The following is an 18,972-nucleotide window of genomic DNA, read 5'->3' on the forward strand; positions in this document are numbered from 1 at the left end:
AAGGAATCGGATCGGTTTGGTTTTTCCAAGACTCGATCCTTTAACCAAACCGCGAATAGCGGGTTATTATTTTTTTAAACCTTCGCCGAACCATGATATCTGAAAACTTAAATGAACCACACAAATCAGATTGGTTCGGACCGGATTGACGAATTATTTGCTCACCCCTAGAATTATTGGTCGAAAACAGAATTTAAGGTTTTTATGTGTCACAAAATGATAGTATGGGGTCAAAGTGCAATTAAGTGGATAAAATATATAAAATTGCAATTAAAGGGTGGAGTATGTAGTAGTCAGACAGGTGCTACTGTTCTCCGGTTCTTTCTATAAGAAATCGAAGACTCGGAACGGTTCAGAGACTATATGCGAGAATGCTCGTGTATGTATGGTTTGTTGTCCCAACGAAAAAATTCTGTCAAACGACTATCAAATTGTTTTGGAAAGTTTAGGGTTTTATATTGCTTTGTTTTCTCTGTTCTTGTATGGGAATTATTTTTGCGAGAAAATCATGGCTATGAGAAAGTCGTTCATGGATTCTCTTAAAGCTCTCGAAGCAGATATTCAGCATGCCAACACTCTGTAAAACTCTCCTCCTCTCCCTCGTGTGTGTGTTTGTGTGTGTTTAATTTTTAATTTTTATTTTTGTATATCTGATTTTATTTGCTTTCAGTCATAGAAAGTAACGAGTATTCTCCTTTTGGTGTTTAGATTGAGAATTATGCCAAATTTGTTGTGAAGTATTATACTGCTTTTAATTCCACAGGGTTAGTATGTATATGTATATTTATTTGTATTAATTGAGCTAGCAATCTTTACTGATCTTCCATCAGACCATTATTTATCCAGTTCTGTGTCTTCTTGTTGAATTACTACTGGATATGTGAGATTTCCAATGTCAAACCCAACAAGTTTTTTTCTTCTTTGTTCATAGGTTCGTCTCAATACAAGGAGAAACCGAAGGCGAAACTTTGGTGTTTAATTTAAGTCTTCCACTAAATTAGCAAAACATTCTGAACTTGTTTGAAAGTTCACTCTATTGTTTTTTCATGTGATGGTGATTGCCTTAATTCGGTAAAGGAAGAAAATATGAAAAGGTTATGCATCTATTGGATGGGTTATAAACTACTACTACTTTTTAGTGCTTTTGAGAGAAAGCTGTGCCTTGAGTATAAGTCTTAAAAGTGAGTTTTTTTGTTTGTTTGTTGTTTTATTTTGTTTTGTGATGTTGGTGTTAGAGCACCCAGTCCACCACCGAACACATAGAATTACTCGTCCCACATGCACCGAACATTTACCGGGAAATTATGTGGGGTGGTCCCAAGGAGATTCAAACTCTCAGTCTTCGAGATGTGATGTGAGAGTCTTGCCAAGTGAAATTGTTCATAAGACTTACTCATAGAGATGGGATTGGGGATGACGTTTCTCGGAAGGATAAAAATAAGTTGGCTTAAGTGAAACGCTTGAGGAATATTATGGGTCAGCTTATATTTGCTTATATTTCTAAATTGATGGGTAAATTTTATTACTGGCAAACAATTATGTTGGGTAGTCGAGGAACATGTTCATAAATTGATGAATGACCGCGCTGATCTGTGAAACTTATCAGTGGTCTTACATATTGTTTTCACGTACCAAGTCAAAAAAGTCCTATTTGTAGCATGACCTCTTCTTGCAGAGGCAAATCCAGAATTCAAATTATACCAGTGAATGTGTTTTGTCATGTCAATCTTACTAGCTTGGGAATTTTTCATGGGCAATAGCTCTGAGACTTTTAGGTGCAAATCGGAACATGTCAACTTTTCAACTCTATAAGGTTTCTACCCCTAATAAAATTATTATTTTATGCTTACAATCCTATGAGCATAATATGTCAAATTGGTCCTTATGCAATTTTTCAATTATTTCACTTTGCACCTTTGAGCATAATATGTCAAAAGGGGATAAATGAATCTTACAAGTTTTTATTTTATTTTTTAATCTTTTGTTCTGCTTCCCCTTATTATTCCCCCTCATTATTTACAGGGCTATGGGTCATCCAAGGGAGTGTGATGGAGCATGCCTTCAGATGAGACTGTCTTACAGTCCAGCTGCTCATCTGTTCCTTTTTTTCGTCCAGTGGGCTGATTGTCAGCTTGCCGGTGCCCTAGGGTTGCTTAGAATTCTTATTTATATGGTAGGTTCCCGTCTCCTTTATACATGTCTGCTTTGTTCGTCCTTGTCCTTACATTTGTTTGTTTAGCCATTGAAGCCCAACTTCTTTCTATATCTTGTTTTTATTTTTGTGAATGTAATTATTTGAAAGTCCCTCCTCTGCAACAATAAAGTAATTCCAATATTACTTATTTTTGGTGTTGGGGTGTGACCAAGTGGTGGTCTGATGCAGACGTATGCAGATGGCAAAACTACCATGTCTGTTCAAGAAAGAAAAGCAAGCATCAAAGAATTTTATGGTGAGTAAGAGCTGAGGAAGGGAAAGTTGGATTGATTTTGAAAATTTTACTGTTGATATTTTTCTTTAAATGTTTGACAACTGATTCTTACAAGTATAACTCTTTATAAACAGCTGTGATATTTCCTTCTTTGTTTCAACTTCAAAGTGGGATAACTGATGTGGAGGATAGAAAACAGAAGGATTTGAGTTCACTCAGGTACTCAAGGAAGGACGATTTGAGCAGGGGAAAACTCTCTGAAGCTGATATAGAGAGAGAAGAAGAATGTGGGATTTGCATGGAAATGAAGAGCAAGGTTGTGTTGCCTAATTGCAGCCATTCCTTGTGCTTGAAGTGTTATCGGGATTGGTGAGCTCTTGTTTCTTGTTTGTCTGATAAACATTTTTAAAATTTTATGATTTCTGCATATACCTAGTTGTCCTAATATGGTAGGAAACGGAAGCTACTGCCTCTGGAATCTTGTTAGACTAGCTGGTAGTCGGACTGTCACGGCCATTAACATTTAGCTTTCTAGTTGCAGTCCTTTTTCTTTCCCCTTCATTTTTTTCCCCGAATTCAAATTATGAAAAAACGTATGAGAGAGGGATTTAGGAAAAGTGTTTAACGTAGTGTATCCATTCTATCATGGTAATTTCATTTTGGGGTATTTTCTCTATGGATCCCTTCATCCAGTGTGCTTTAATCGCTGTTGAGAGTGTTAGGCAATCCCTTGAATAAGTGATATCAGCTTGTTCAGTGTGGAACTGACAGACCTTCCTTGTGAAGTATGTGATGAAGGATTTTATTCATTTAATTATGGGATCTTATTTGAATTTTAAACATATATTTGGACCTGATGAATATCTTGTGTGCTGTTTGCCTCAGGCGTGGGAGATCTCAGTCATGCCCGTTTTGTCGAAATAACCTCAAACGAGTGAAGTCAGGTGATCTTTGGATTTGCATCAACAACAATGAAGTTACTGATTTATCCATAATCCTGAGAAATAACTTACAGAGGCTGTTCAAATACATAGAAAAGTTACCTCTTATTGTTCCAGAACCTCTGTTCATTACCTATAATTCTCATATGAGGTATGGGGTACTTTGACACTGGAAAGAGTCTGCATATTATGCCTGGTTGTATATGATTGACACATGAACATCTACATCGGTAAATCCCTACTGGTTTTTATTTTCTGGAGATCAACATGGTGTTGATCTCTATTTGTACATATCAACTATAACTACATTATATATTTAACTTTCTTGGTCCCTGTTCAAGTTGTTGCAATGCGGCCAAAAATTTGACTTGATGAGCATTTTGGTTCGAGTATCTCACATATGACAAATTGATGATGAACATGTACAAATACTTATCCATGGATGTATTGTACAATGCTGTGTAAGGCCTCCTCTCAATATACGGCTTTTACATAACAAATGTAGAATTTATAGTATTGTCTCCATTTTAGATATATGCATTAGGTCCAAGAATTCCCTTTGCTATGGTAGCACTGAATTGAACAACAAAAAACAGGTTCAAGTTTTACCATGTAATGTGTTCCATTCTTTAGACAGGTTATGGAGTAATTTAACTTGACCGACAGTGTTCTGAACCATCTATATGGTGTATTATGATGTTTACTAAAAGTAGTAGTATAATGGTGTTTAGAAATTTAAAGAAATGGATGCTTCTAATCATCAGATCAAAACAAAATATTGTTGCTTGATCTGTTATTGATCACTTCTCATTAGGTGACTTGTGTTCCTCTGCTGATCATATAGCTAGGTTGCATTACCGGCATGCTTGTCACCTGTAAACTTCACGATTGCTTTCAACATTCGAGAATTGTTCGTTGTTCATGTATCCAACTCAACTAAACAAAATTTTCTTTCAGTTATTTGGTCATATACATATTGTTTTATGATTCCATTATGATAGAAGATAACCAGTGTTTTTAGGGGTTTGAGTACACTTTTCTAATTAAATAATAATAAACTGAAGTTATTACAAATCTTTCAGGGAAAAAAAAAAAAAAATTAATTGAAGTTCTTACAAATTCTTGGTAAAATGAAAAGAATAAAAGAAAAACAAAATGAATGTCCAGACAGAGATAGATATGGCCATTGAATCAGGATTGAGCTTGCATGCGCATGTACTCGCCATAAAAGCGAGGACCGGTGTCCTCTGCATGAGCAGTGTAAGCGTAGCCTCCATGGCTGGAGATGTCAAGACCTGCAATTTCCTCCTCAGTTGATATCCTCAAAATTCTTAGCTTATGAAGTGCATAGAACAGGGGCCCCATTGTAACACTAACCCATCCCACAATCACCAAAACCTCAACCACTTGGGCTCCAACCAAACCCCACCCCCCACCCAACAAGAACCCATATGGTCTCGTCACTCCACTCTCCCCTGAGTCATAGGCTTGAACAACAAACTCCTCTTTTGCAAATAAGCCCGTGAAGATCAAACCCCAAGCTCCACACCCACCATGCAATTGTGTAGCCTCCAACGGGTCGTCAAATTTCAATTTTAGTGCCAACATATTGAGCCCAATCAAGACCCAAGCCGCAACGAATCCGCACACGATGGCAGCCCAAGGCTCCACCACCGAGCAGCCCGACGTGATCGCCACGAACCCACCGAGCAAGCCGTTGCACACATCTAAAGCATCCCAATGGCCCACTAGTAACCGTCGGCCGAATAGGGTGACCAGTCCGGCCGTTGAACCAGCTAGTGTGGTCGTGACCGCCGTTCGGCCCACCCCGGTCCAGTTACCTTGATCGGTCGTGTCAGGGTATGACACGAGGATTTTATCGAACGAACCTGGGTTGAATCCAAACCACCCAAACCATAACAAAAATGTGCCAAGAACCACCAGAGTGGCATTATGACCTCGCAATGACACGGGCTTTCCAAAAGCATCGAATCGGCCCACTCTTGGCCCTTCTATCAATGAGCCCCAAAGCCCAGCAATCCCACCTACCAAATGCACCACACCACTCCCAGCAAAGTCAATTGCACCAGAGCCAAACAACAAGTCGCTTGAGCTAGGACTCAACCAACCACTGGATGACCAAACCCAGTGAGCCACAATGGGGTAAACAAAACCAGTTAGGAAAAATGAGAAAACAAGGTAGGCACTGAACTGAGTACGCTCAGCTATGGAGCCACTGGTGATACCGGCAACTGCGATGGCGAAAGCCCATTGATAAAGAAAGAAACTGTAGTCATAGGAGCTACTGGGAATGTTTTTGAGAGCAAAGAATTGGGTGCCAATGAATGGGTTTGAATTGGAACCATCTCCGAAGGCGAAAGCGAAGCCGAAGAGGTAGTAGGAGATGCTACCAACAACAGCATCAACCACATTGGTGAGCATAATGTTCATGGCATTCTTGGCTCGGACAGAGCCAGCACATAGCATAGCAAAGCCAAGCTGCATTACAAAAACAAGGTAAGCTGAAAATAGAAGGTAAATGGTGTTTATTGAATCTGTGACACTGGTTTCCCATGAGACCTCCATTGCAAGCAGGAGAGAGAGAGAGAGAGAGAGAGAGATGGTTGGTGTTCAAAGAAGTGGGAAGATAGAAGGATATTAAAAAGGACTCCGTTGAAGGGTAGGTCAGTGGGTGCTGTGGTCCTCCAGTCCGTACTCAAGTTGTTGACAGTTGACAACTTGTGCATTGTGGTTCAATGAGCTAGTAGGTATGGATAGACATAAAGTCAGGCTTTTCAACCCAATTAACTAACTCGGGTCAGGATTCTATGAATGAAATAAATAGAAAAGAAAGGAAGAAATGTACAAAAGAGAGGACCAAGGTTTGATCGAATTAACTCGGGTCAGGATTCTCTCCCTGACTTGAGGACTTGACGTCATACCATCTCCTCTGCTTAAGAGATACTTCTCCAGTGAAAATTAAAAAGGCTAGTCTTTACCCCGGTATGGGGAGAGATAATTTTCGCGATTCAAACTCGTGACTTCTAAATCACAATGGAGCAATCTTATAAGATGCACCCTCTCCTCCTATGAAAACTAATACAGAAAATTAATAGATTCAGACTCTTACTATAAAGAATTTGTGTATTTTGTTATCTAAGCTCTCTTACACGGTTGAGGTAAAAAGAATTTGGAAATATGCATAAATTTTGTGCTTCATTTTTATGCAGCTTCGCTTGTTCAAAAATGAAATACTATGAAGTGGCTTCCTTAACATTGTAATTAGGTAAGAGACAAGGACTCTAAAATGAGCTAATACATGTCAAAAAGAGGATGATGAATCACTGACATGCCTCAATCTCTCTATTTTAGTATCATCCAACTAGTCCTTAAATGCATAATTCAAGGGAGTTGTAAACCTAAGATTAATTATTGGAATGATGTTGTTATTGAACATTTGAAAGTCGGTTAGTAGTTCTTTTGGGGGGAATTTATTCTTATATAAAATTTTAAAAAGACCAGGTTATCCTTGACGACAAAGGAGTAGTTAGTTTCACATGCCCTAGAAAATATGAAGGAACAAATTCATCTTGTTCTGCCGTCATCTTGGAAGCACATGAATTCCTCTTTGGGACATTCTAAATTTCTATTGGAACTTTTCATCCAATAAATATTCCCAGAATAAACCACCAGAAAATGCAGATAAAGGCGGGCCAGCCTAGGGCACGAGACTCCCACCATTGTGGGGTCTGGATTTACAGTTACACTATGGCCTACCCTCATCAGAAAGTGCAGATGTCCTCCATTAATGGATTGAATAAGAGATTGTTTTTAGTATCAATGGTAAAAGCAATGGGTCTAAGAATACCATCACATTTCAAGCTTTGGGTGCATGCTATGAAAATTATCATTGACAAAGAAAATCAATGGAAATAGTAAATTTGGTTATCATTGTACTAATTGAGAGTAACTAATGTTCCCAAGGTTTCAACTTTTGGTTACCATGCCACTTTATGACCTAGTCAAAAAAACAATATAAATTATTAAATTACTAAAGTAAGTTTGTTAATCACAATCGAAAAAGATTGAAACTTTCTCTGTAATAAATCACTTGAGCTAATCTTGAGTCCTTATCCAATGGTTGTAAGCAGAAAACAGAAATGTCAAATTTCTCAAATTCTGTTGCTTTTAACCCTGGATGAGGCAGGTTTAAACCACTGAAGTAAATTGTGAGTCCTTATCCCATGGTTGTAAGCAGAAAACAGAAAAGTCAAATTTCTTTAATTTTAATGAACTTTGATGTTTTAACTTGTTGTATTAATAAGGACTTTTTTTAACCCTGAATGGGGCAGGTTTATCTACATGAAAAATGCAGCAGTTTATTATATTATTCTTAATTAGAGGTTTCAGCATTTCCACTTGGGAGTCCATGGATGAAAATTTATAAAATTGGATGACCAAACCAATATTAACTTTATTTACAGATAATTCTTTCAGCTTTCATGGTCATAAATAAATCAATATTATCTCGTGTCCAAATCAAAAGCATGCAATTTATCAGAGGGTTTAATCTTTAAAGTAAACCATCTGATTTGGTCAAAATGACAGGAACAAAGTTGAATTTTCGTATACGTTTTCTTCATTTATAATTAACCTTGGGGTTTCATCTAAAAATAATTTTCTGACCAATTCTAACTTTAACTTGAGGCGTTAAGTTGTCCTGTACTTTTCAGTGTAGGATCATTTCACCTAATTTGCTACCAATCCTTAGTTGCATCAAAATCATGTATGTCATGAAAGACTGAATATATAGCAACTCTTTCATATATTTTCATTTCTTTTTTATCTGGTGGATGCTGGATCGATTACTAGTTCACACTTCTTTCTTTTTCCGAACTAAACTACCACCATGATAAGGGCACACTGAATATATTTAATTCCATCATGGAGCTCACATTTCGTAAGGGCAACATCCGAGTCCATGGAATAAGTCCTAGTTTTGATTATGGAGGAAGATGATGACATGGCACCAATCCCAGAACCCTTAACCTTGATCTGTTAATTCATACACTCGTCATCAAGATTATAATAATTTTTTTTGGTTAAGATTGACAAACCAGATTTAAGTAAACCGAACCAATGTCTACTGAGAGGCCTGATAAGTTCAAATCATTATGATAGCAGCTATCACTTAGTTGCAACAATACTAAGACCAAAGGGAAGCACTCACTTGGTTCTACTTATTTTCTGGAGGCATATCTACATACTCAGGTGTTGAAATGCATGATGTTGTAGTGAGCAATGAGCATGCACTGGTGCAAGATCCCTATATTCACCAACTAAACAAAAAAATTGTTCCTATACCAATAATCTGGTATTGGAAGATCAGCCGTGTAACGATAAATTTTCCCACATTTCCACATTGTTTGCAATAAAAGAATACAAAAATAAAATTATATACCAAATTAAAGTCACGCTTACCCCTTTTTTTCTTTGATAAATCTTTTGCACGAATCGCTGTGTGTTGGTGCATGTCATACGTATCACAAACTAACCTCATTGATAGCATCATAATATATTATCAAAATGTTCTGCATCTGACTTTGATTTATGCTTTCTTCCAAGGGTAGACTTCACTGTGTTAAATCCGAAATGCAACTGATTAACGGATTTGTTAAGTTGGGAGAGTATGAATCTGGGCATTTGGGTCAATTGGCTTGTGAAAGCATTTCCTGTTGAAAGAGACGTCAAGTTAGTAGCCTATATAAGTTATTCATTAAGATCATAACTGCCAAACTGGCTTCTCTTAGTTGCAAACACTTACTCTCTAAGAAATGGAGCCTCCAGTTGTGAGTTTAAACCTATTATTCTTGCTAGTCATCCATGTCGTCCTCCTGAGCTTGAAATTGTCAACTATGAATCCTGCTTTGGCTGCCTTAACAGGAAATGTCACTGATAAACTTGCACTCCGCGAGTTCAAGTCTCAAATAAGTGACAATTCTCTTGGAGTCTTGGCCTCTTGGAATGATTCTCTCCATTTCTGCCAGTGGAGCGGAGTCTCATGTGGCCGCAAACACCAAAGAGTCACCAGCTTAGACCTTGGTGGGCAGAGTTTGACTGGAACCATATCACCACACATTGGAAATCTCTCCTTCCTTCGATTGCTCGACCTTTCAAGCAACAGCTTTCATGCTGACATCCCCTTTGAAACCGGTCGCTTGTTAAGGCTTAGAACTTTGAACTTGAGCCATAATTCTTTGGGTGGGGGCATTCCAGCCAATCTGTCCCACTGCTCCAACCTCCTCAATCTTGATCTTCAGTACAATAATCTTGTACAGAACATTCCCTCTGAACTTGGCTCTCTGTCAAACCTTGTGATACTGTTCCTCAATAACAACAATCTTAAAGGAAGGTTCCCAGCTTCTATCGGAAACCTTTCATCTCTGCAGCAGCTTTCACTACTATATAATAATTTGGAGGGAGAAATTCCAAATGCAATAGCTGGAATGAAAAGTCTGATAGTTTTCATAGTGGCACAGAATAAATTTTCTGGTGTGTTCCCTCCTCCACTTTACAATCTTTCTTCTCTGCAAATCATATCTTTGGCTGTATGTAAGTTTTCTGGTAATCTCGATCCCAATATGGGACTTGTTCTTCCAAATCTCCAGATGCTGTTACTTGGAGGAAATCAATTCACAGGACCAATTCCAGTTTCGTTGTCCAATGTTTCAGAATTCCAATACCTTGACGCCCCTTCAAACAATTTCACAGGAAGCATACCTATGTCTTTTGGCAACCTACAGAACTTATTGAATCTCAATGTCTTTGGCAATCTTCTTGGAAGTAGTTTGGGGGATGATTTGAGTTTTATCACTTCTTTAATCAATTGCAGCAAGTTACAATTGCTGGAGTTGAGCAACAACCATTTCGGAGGCGAGTTGCCCAATTCAATAACAAATCTCTCGATCCAATTGACATGGCTAGAGCTAGCAGGAAACAATATTGGCGGAAGAATTCCTACAGAGATCTCAAGACTTGTTAACTTAAATCAACTTAGCTTAGAGCAAAACTTGTTGACAGGAAATATTCCCGACTCAATTGGGAAGCTTCTAAATTTGAAAAAACTATTTTTGGGCGCAAACAGATTGAGGGGGGCGATCCCTTCTTCCTTTGGCAACATCAGTCAGCTGTTAATACTTAGTTTGTACAATAACAGCTTAGAAGGAATCATACCATCAAGTCTTGAAAACTGCAAATCGCTGCAAATTGTGCACCTTTGTCATAATAAATTCAATGGCACCATACCCATGCCACTCATTGGTCTTTCATCCTTGGTAGACCTTAACTTGTCTCATAACTCCATGTATGGTTCCCTGCCACCAGAAACTGAAAACTTGAGAAATCTTGTTTATCTAGATGTCTCGTACAACAAATTTTCTGGCGATATTCCAAGCACAATAGGGAAGTGTTTGGCATTGGAAACACTTTATCTGCAAGCCAACTTCTTTCAAGGGACCATTCCTAATTTAAGTGGATTGAAAGGTATTCAATATTTAGATCTCTCCAACAACCACTTATCTGGCCAAATTCCACTATACATGGTGAACTTCTCCTCCTACTTGCAAAATTTGAATCTGTCTTTCAACAATCTTGAGGGTGAGGTACCTGTACAAGGAGTCTTCAAAAATGCAAGTGCAATTGAAATCTTAGGCAACATCAACCTTTGTGGGGGGATTGAAGAGCTGCATTTGCGCCTGTGCACAATAAAAGAGCAAAAGAAACCCGGCAAGCATATTGCTCTCAAACTTATTGTGCTGATTGTCATTGTTGTTTTTGCCTTAGCTCTGACACTGTTGCTGACTTTTGTTTGCTGGACAAGAAAGTTGCAGAAGAAACCTCTTTTCACATCTTCATTTGGGAGAATTTACCACAGGATTTCCTATGAAGAGCTCCTCAATGCGACTGGCGGATTCTCTCTGAGCAACTTGATTGGTTCAGGAAATTTTGGCACCGTCTATAAAGGAATTCTAGGTCCAGAAGAAACCACCGTTGCAGTTAAGGTACTTAAACTTCAGCAGCGAGGAGCTTTCAAGAGCTTTATGGCTGAATGCCAAATCTTGAGGAATATACGGCACCGAAATCTTGTCAAGGTTCTTACTGCTTGCTCAAGTATTGATTTTGAGAGAAATGATTTCAAAGCTTTAGTATATGAGTTCATGCCAAATGGGAGCTTGGAGAAATGGTTGCATCCAGAAGATGGGCAAATACAACGGAGGAGTTTAGACCTTCTCGAGAGGATAAACATTGCAATAGATGTGGCTTCTGCGCTGCATTATCTTCACCATTTCTCGCAGATGCCTGTGGTTCATTGCGATCTAAAGCCAAGCAATGTTCTTCTTGATAATGACCTCACCGCTCATGTAAGTGATTTTGGTTTGGCAAGGCTCCTATCAAGATCCAGTAAGAAGGCTAATTCAAATAACTCCAGTTCGCTTGCGGTCAAGGGAACCATTGGGTATACTGCACCAGGTAACTTTTTCAAGTTCCTCTTGTTTTAACAAGTTCCTATTCTTTAAAACATCTGTTGCTAGAAGAAAATTCTTCTTAATTTTACTAGCAAACGTGGGAAAAGTATATATTGGCAATCTATACAGAATAACTATCACAGTAAGAAAATTCTTCTTAATTTTACAAGCAAACATGGGAAAAGTACATATTCGAAATCTGTTGCATGAATAGTATATATTGACACAAGTACTGTTAAGGGAAGTTCTATGATTTTTGCAGAATATGGCATGGGAGGTCAGGTATCAACTCAAGGAGATGTGTACAGCTATGGTATTCTCTTGTTGGAAATGTTCACAGGTAGAAGGCCCACTGATGAACAATTTAAAGATAATTTAAACCTTCACAACCTTGTCAAGCTAGCATTGCCTGGGCAACTAATGGAGATTGTCGTTCAATCAGCTTTATACAACATAGAGGTAGGAAAAGAAACAGACAAGGCTGAGGTTTGGAGCAACTGGAGAAGTTATGAACAGACTGAGTGCTTGTTCGGTGTATTAAGGATTGGGGTTGCATGTTCAATGGAATCTCCACTAGACAGAATCAATATGACACAAGTTTCCAGGGAACTGGTTTTGATCAGGGAAAAATATTTTGGGATTGGAATGCATGGACTGAAAAGCTCACACCTAGAAAACAGGTGAAACTTCTGATGTAGTTTAAGCCATGAGGCACTTCCTACTTATGATCTAATATGGAATGAATCTGATCTGTTTCCTACTTGCAGCAGTACAACAGAGCTTGTTGAAGCCATATGAAAGAGGAAGATCATTGTGATGAAGCCTGTATGTTTATCCAATTATGTGGAAGCTGCCAATTGGGTAAGGGTTTGGCTGCATCTGTACCACATCATGAAATAAGATGCTATGCCGATGTAATTACGTTTCCTACATGTTCCTTGTTTATATTTAAGCTTTTAAGATTTGTGCTTCCCTATATATATAAAATGTATGCATGTAGTCTGTTTTTGAGTTCTGGCAAGTAAAGTATGAAGTTCATGTAAAAACCCTTTGGCGATTTCACTGTAGTGTAAATATTCATGTTTATCGTGAAAATGATGTCCCTCAGATTGGAAATGATGTTTAACATTTCTGCTTTATTTTTCTGCAAGCTTATATGAAATAGCAAGAAATGGCTCTCATTAGCATTGTCAGGTAGAAACAAAGAAAGCTCGATATTACTCTCAATAAGCAATATGTGTCAAAAAGAAGAAGAAGAGGGGTTTCATGCCAATACCACATTAACAATATTGGCTCTCAGATTTCCAAATGGGATGGACTCAACAGACAAAAACTAGTGCATAGATGTACTTGCATCAAATAGCTTAACTCGACAAGAAGTTATTTTTTTAGTCCTTAAGCTACATCAGTTCTAGCTGAGGCATCAGCAACAATGAATTTACCAATTTCTTCAGGATATGCTTCACCGGCAGAGGTCTCTTGCAGTGGATTCAGGCCAGGTACCAGAACATGACCTTCTTCACTTGTAATCACAGTCCCTCCATCATCTTCCATGCTTTTTGCATTCCTTTCCGTCGTAGCTCTCCTTATGTTTTTGCCTTCAGTATCTCTTTTGTAACCTCTGTCTCCAATGTGAAGCTTCGAGGACCCCTCTTTTGGACCACTCATTTCCTCTGCTGCAGTTATGAATTTTTTGTTTCTGCTAATCCATGGTTTGTATTTCGCATTTGCTTTAGGCATAAGTTCCTCTCTTAAGTGAGAGTGAGTCACGTTCCCACCAATATTGATCGTCTCCTTCTCAATATCAAATGTCAGTTCGTCTTCTAGATCCTCAATTATTTTCTGAAGTTCAGCATTTTCCCAATCTTCCTCGACAACTATTGTGTTCTCGGTTTGCCAAGTGTGGAAAATACGGTCAGGGCCAGGTTGCCACACAATATCCCCTGTTTCTTGTTTCAGTATGTACTTGAACTGGACTGACCTTCCAATGGGTAAATCCTAGAATATAGAAACTGTATCAGAAATAAACTCTTTTTTGGAAATTAAAGCAAACACACACACTAACTTACTTTTTTTTTTTTTGGAAGTTAAAGCAAACACACGCACTAACTTCTGTTTTAGCAGATGAAACATTTTTACAAGGAGTTCCTACTCACCAGTTTAGCTGTCCAAATGTGTCCATCTGACCAGGTTAGTGGTATGGCATCTGAGGGATTCCATGAACCTATAATAGGGTCATTCCCAACCACGAAAAAGTGCTCACCAAACCGGCATTTCTTCTCTAACTGGAATTTCACATGAACAGTCTTTGATGGCTCTGGACAGGATAGAAATCACACATCAACAGAAAAGAAGTCACTGCAAGACATGCTATGGAAATAATTGAAAAACAATAGAACTTACGTATTGTTTGAATCCTGATATTTGCAGTATCCAAGCTTGTCCACGCCTGTGTAATTCAAATAAGATTAGGCAGAATCATCTATGTGACAAATCATCTATAATGCAAAAGAAAATAAATGTGCAAAAAATATTAAACTTAAAATTATATATGTCTACCAATAATATTTTATACTATTGGAATCTTTTTTCGGATTATATAGTTTGGAATGTAAAGCAAACTCATCCTGTGCCAAACAAGACACATATTCTATTCATTCTTGGGTAGGAATTCACATTAGACTCTGGATGCCTATGGATGTTCATTGAAATAAGACCAATACCTATGGATGTTCATTGAAATTGAATTAGTCTATTACGTTTCAAGTCTTTTGGCATGTAAACAAGTCTGTATATGTTTGTCTTGACACCGATATGAAATATAATTAAGATTTTACTATTTTGTGATTTTACCATTCTTCAATTACGTTTTTTTTTTGAGAGCTCCATTTTAAGTAACAAAGACATGTTGATAATGGTTAATCCGAAAATGCATGAATCAAACAAAGAGTTGTTTGCTTATAAGGTAAGCGACAAAAAGGCCGGCTAAAACTGCATGGGAAAAATGATTTTGAAAAATTAAAAATTAAATAAAATATGGTATATAATAGAAAAGAACAAAAAATAATAATAATTCTTGACGACTATATCCATATGAGACAAAGATAAGGATGATGACAATGATGATATAAACCATGATACTTCAGCAACAATGTGGAATGTAATCTATTCATCCAATATTTATATATATGCGTGTGTGTGTGTGAGAATCAACATGAAAACCTGCATACTGTAAATCACCATTGTGTATGCCTTAAAAGGTTGGTCAAAGTTTTAGTATGTGGCTTCTTAGAAGCCCAAAGCAAAATGGCTGCAAATAGAAAAACAAACCCTTGCCGGTCTCTTGGTGTGCCACTGCAAGAAAAGAATCTCAAGAACAAATTAAGAAAAATATATATATATATATCAAATCAATTGGAACTATCTATTGCGCTCACAAAGAGGGAATTGAATAATAAAATAAGGAATCTTAAAGATCCACAAGAACCCTTTTCCGAAAAGACCTATAAAGGCTATAATCTAACGTGAAAGGTGAAGGTTCGAGTAAATTGGTCAAATGGGTTTATTAGTTTTTTAAAAAATAATAAATAAATAAATAAAACTTTTTTTGTAAAAGAAAACATAATATACTAAAAAAAGGGGAGAGAGAATGAAAATGGTACCCCTGTTTCAGATGAAAAATGAGATGACGAAGCGACGCATTGAATAGTTCTGTGTCGAAGCAAAATGGGTTTTTGAGAGACGGTAGTAGTAACACCAAATGGCCAAGGTCGGAACAAATTGGTATCAGAACATTTACCGACAAGAGTTCTTCTTGATAATGGTAAAGTTTCTTTTGTAAAGATCTTGGCGGATGATCTTATAATAAGAGTATCCATCTTCCAACCAATGCAGGTTAGAGAGAGAGAGGGGGGGATTGGTGTTGGCTACTAGGACGTGTATGTATGTGTGTGTATATATAAGATAAGAAGTGTAAGAAAATGATGGCAGCAGGTTAGATCTAATGTGGTGGCAACATCACAGTGATTCTGTTATCTCAATGATGTTGTTGTGTTGTTGAGATCTCGTTTTAGAATTCTAAATGGATCTCAACTAACTCAGATTTTTAAGGTCTTACTGTGTTTTACCGGATCTTATTTTTGTCCCTATTCCTCTGTTCTGCTTGATAAGTTAGGTCTTAGTCCTACATATAAAAATCAATTTCTTATAGGTTACATGGGTGTTACTATGTCTTAAGTAGATTTTATTTGTTCGCTAATCCACTAAAAATGAAAATCTCTCAACCTATCTCCTCCCTAACAAAGGGGTTACAAAATTTGACACTATCTTAACAGGTCTAAAATACAATACGAAATTAGTAGATTTTTATTTATTTTAATCACGTTTAAGTCATAATTATATCAACTCATTTAATTAATTGTTCCAATTCGTATTTTGAACATCAACCCGTTAAATTAACCGTGTCATAATTGTGTTAATTCAGTCCGATTAATTCCCCAATAACTATGAATATTTTTGTTATTTTAATATAAAATTAATATTTATATTTTTGTTAGTAATTATATTGTCCCAATTATCCTCATTTGAATGAATTCATTTTTCTAATTATATTTATATTTTATACTTAAGTTAATAAACTAATTATATAATCCAATTAATGTAAATAGATTAAATAGGTTATTAAACGGTCATGTTTTATATCAATTATTTATTACCTAATTAATAACAATTTGTGTCGAGTGTTCTGGACTATTCGGTCGACTCAATAAAATTATGACTTCCAAACAAGAATTGTCACTCTGAACAATTTTTTTACATTTATAATTAATTTTCTGCTCTTCAATTGTAATAGTTATGATTATATATGTATATATATATTAAAGTTAAAAGATTTCTTTTTTCAAAAGTTAATGGGCCCCACCAATAAAATAAAAAAAATAACAAAAAACCATAAGACCATTTCTCATACTCGTGGGTTTCTCCCCTCCCCCTCCCTCTCTCTCTCTCTCTCCCCTGCATCACTCCTCTCAATAGTTTTCTTATTTTTTTCTCTTTTTGCAATTTCAAACTTGATCTAGCTCTATTTCTTTGAAATTTGGTAGAACCTTATAAAGCAAAGTCAGAGAGCTCGTCGAGGCCTTCAATTTGATAGGAGCCAATCATCATTTGATGCACTCTAGGGAGTTCGAAATTTTAGGGTTCTTGGACTCAAATTGGAGATTTTCATCAATTTGAAGTAGGGGTATTCTAATCTACAATTTCTTGGCCTTTTGTGAATTTTTCCCCTTAAATTTGATCCTAAGCATGCTAAATTTTCATTACCTAACTTCTTGTTGTTGTAGTTATGTGTAATTAAAATGATAATTATGTTCCATGAGTTATTTGAGTTCATATACATGTCTATTTTCATTACAATAAATGAACATGCTTAATGTTTCATATGTTGTAAGTTATATGATTATTTATTTATTTATTTATTGTCTTGAAAAGAAATGGATGCTACGGTTATAAATAAATAAATAAATAACTAAAATAAATGAATGTTTAGAAATTCTTATTGAATTGTGATGATGATGTAAATGGAATGTGTGAAAACCGATAGTTGAATTGATAAATTGAAACACACACATTCATGCATTCATTGGGAAAGAGAAAGGGGGAAAAATATTTTTTTTGAACAAACGAAATTATTTTGGGGAAAATATTTTTTAAAAGTGTTGCGAAAACTGGACGTCTAGGAGACGTCTAGTGGTCCGTGATGTTGGTGTAGTTTAGAAGGGAATGTAGTTGAGTTAACTAGGCCGGATGCGATGCCTTGGAGGTGCCTTGTGATCGTGGATAGTTAATCAACCTTCCTTTCATGACGCCTTGGAGGTGTCTTGGGTCGGATTACACTAACGGTTTGGTTGTTGAAACGGAATTGTTTCAAAAATAGGGAGTAATATTTGCAAAACATTGCACTTCATAACATTGTGGTAAAATTGTGATTGGTTGATATTTGTTACATACTTGTTATTGTGATTGAAAATGTGTGTTTCCCTATGCCATGATCCCGTTCACTTTTTATCTATTCATTGTATGGATTCACGGGGATATAAGAAGTGTGTCTTAGACACTTCCTACTGAGCTTATGCTCACCCCATTATTTTTAACATTTTTCAGGATATGGAAAAAATGTGGCGAAAGACAATTCACCACAAGTTTAGACGAGCTTGGGGGATCTATTTTATTTTTGCTATCTTTTGTATTAGAATTCTAATATTTTATAAATATAATATTAACTATCTTGTGAGATTAATTAGTATAATGTTGTAAGTTATGGACTTTTAAATTATAACTATATTTTTGGACTGTAAATTGATGTAACTAAAGTGTGTCCCTTGTTTAGATGAGATGGGGGAACGAGACTTTTGTATGTATGTAACCATTTTGGGAATGTAATATAATATCCGTATTGTGCGTTGGGATAGGATAGGTTGAATTTAAGGCCCAGTGAGGCCATTGCATTTATTTTTGTATTTCAACAGATTGTAGAAGGACTTTTTCTGCGGAGGTCATGCCGAAATTTTTATAAATATTATTATTATTTTGGTATCTTTTCAGGTCGTTACATCAATCTTGGTCTAACTAATTTTGAACTAGAAGTTGGCTTAACCAAATGTGAGAATTAAACAAGGATGGACTATGGACTGGACGGTATAGTTCAATAAAGAATTCTGTATTGGTTGAATTTATTGAAAAAGGATTACATCTAATAATAATTATGTACCAGAAATTAATTTACTAGTTTGCATCTTTTCATATGTAAATACTGTCTTCAAAAGTGTATTCCTTATAATAAAAAATAAAAATAAATAAATACTGGCATTTATCAGGGACTATGTACCTTTCAATGTAATAATTCTCTCGGTACTAATTGAAATAATCCACATATCTTGTTTTATTTCCAGCATGATCAAAGACTAGCTGGAGTCAAGAAGCAGTGAAGTGATACACCTCACATGTGGAGGTTGGGAGTTTGTTCCCTTAAAAGAATTTTTTTGGAAAGATTTAATATGCCTAGTGGTGAATTATAGA

At 36.5% G+C, this 18,972-nt stretch overlaps 4 protein-coding genes across 4 annotated transcripts; 2 read left to right on the forward strand and 2 right to left on the reverse strand.

Annotated features, from left to right (window-relative positions):
- Positions 1–302: 302 nt before the first annotated feature.
- Positions 303–3,703, forward strand: LOC132269352 (E3 ubiquitin-protein ligase AIRP2-like). Its single transcript, XM_059770514.1, has 5 exons — positions 303–579; positions 2,023–2,173; positions 2,384–2,450; positions 2,564–2,798; positions 3,315–3,703. The coding sequence occupies exons 1-5, from the start codon at positions 386–388 to the stop codon at positions 3,535–3,537; spliced, it is 870 nt and encodes a 289-aa protein (XP_059626497.1). The 5' UTR covers positions 303–385; the 3' UTR covers positions 3,538–3,703.
- Positions 3,704–4,296: 593 nt separating this feature from the next.
- On the reverse strand, positions 4,297–6,010 carry LOC132269351 (ammonium transporter 1 member 3). Its single transcript, XM_059770513.1, has one exon. The coding sequence runs from the start codon at positions 5,954–5,956 to the stop codon at positions 4,562–4,564; it is 1,395 nt and encodes a 464-aa protein (XP_059626496.1). The 5' UTR covers positions 5,957–6,010; the 3' UTR covers positions 4,297–4,561.
- A 3,275-nt stretch (positions 6,011–9,285) lies between these two features.
- On the forward strand, positions 9,286–12,693 carry LOC132269715 (putative receptor-like protein kinase At3g47110). The gene is made up of 3 exons (XM_059770971.1): positions 9,286–11,899; positions 12,158–12,575; positions 12,663–12,693. Exons 1-3 carry the CDS (start codon positions 9,286–9,288, stop codon positions 12,691–12,693), a joined length of 3,063 nt encoding a protein of 1,020 aa, XP_059626954.1.
- Positions 12,694–13,090: 397 nt separating this feature from the next.
- LOC132269353 (uncharacterized) lies at positions 13,091–15,920 on the reverse strand. The gene is made up of 4 exons (XM_059770515.1): positions 15,558–15,920; positions 14,299–14,344; positions 14,052–14,212; positions 13,091–13,893 (listed from the first exon to the last, which is right to left on the reverse strand). The coding sequence occupies exons 1-4, from the start codon at positions 15,771–15,773 to the stop codon at positions 13,291–13,293; spliced, it is 1,026 nt and encodes a 341-aa protein (XP_059626498.1). The 5' UTR covers positions 15,774–15,920; the 3' UTR covers positions 13,091–13,290.
- Between the last annotated feature and the right edge of the window lie 3,052 nt (positions 15,921–18,972).

Source organism: Cornus florida, unplaced genomic scaffold (genome assembly GCF_030987335.1).
Source record: "Cornus florida cultivar Cherokee Brave unplaced genomic scaffold, ASM3098733v1 CherokeeBrave_3.0.0_Hap2_Chr08, whole genome shotgun sequence".
NCBI lineage: Eukaryota > Viridiplantae > Streptophyta > Magnoliopsida > Cornales > Cornaceae > Cornus > Cornus florida.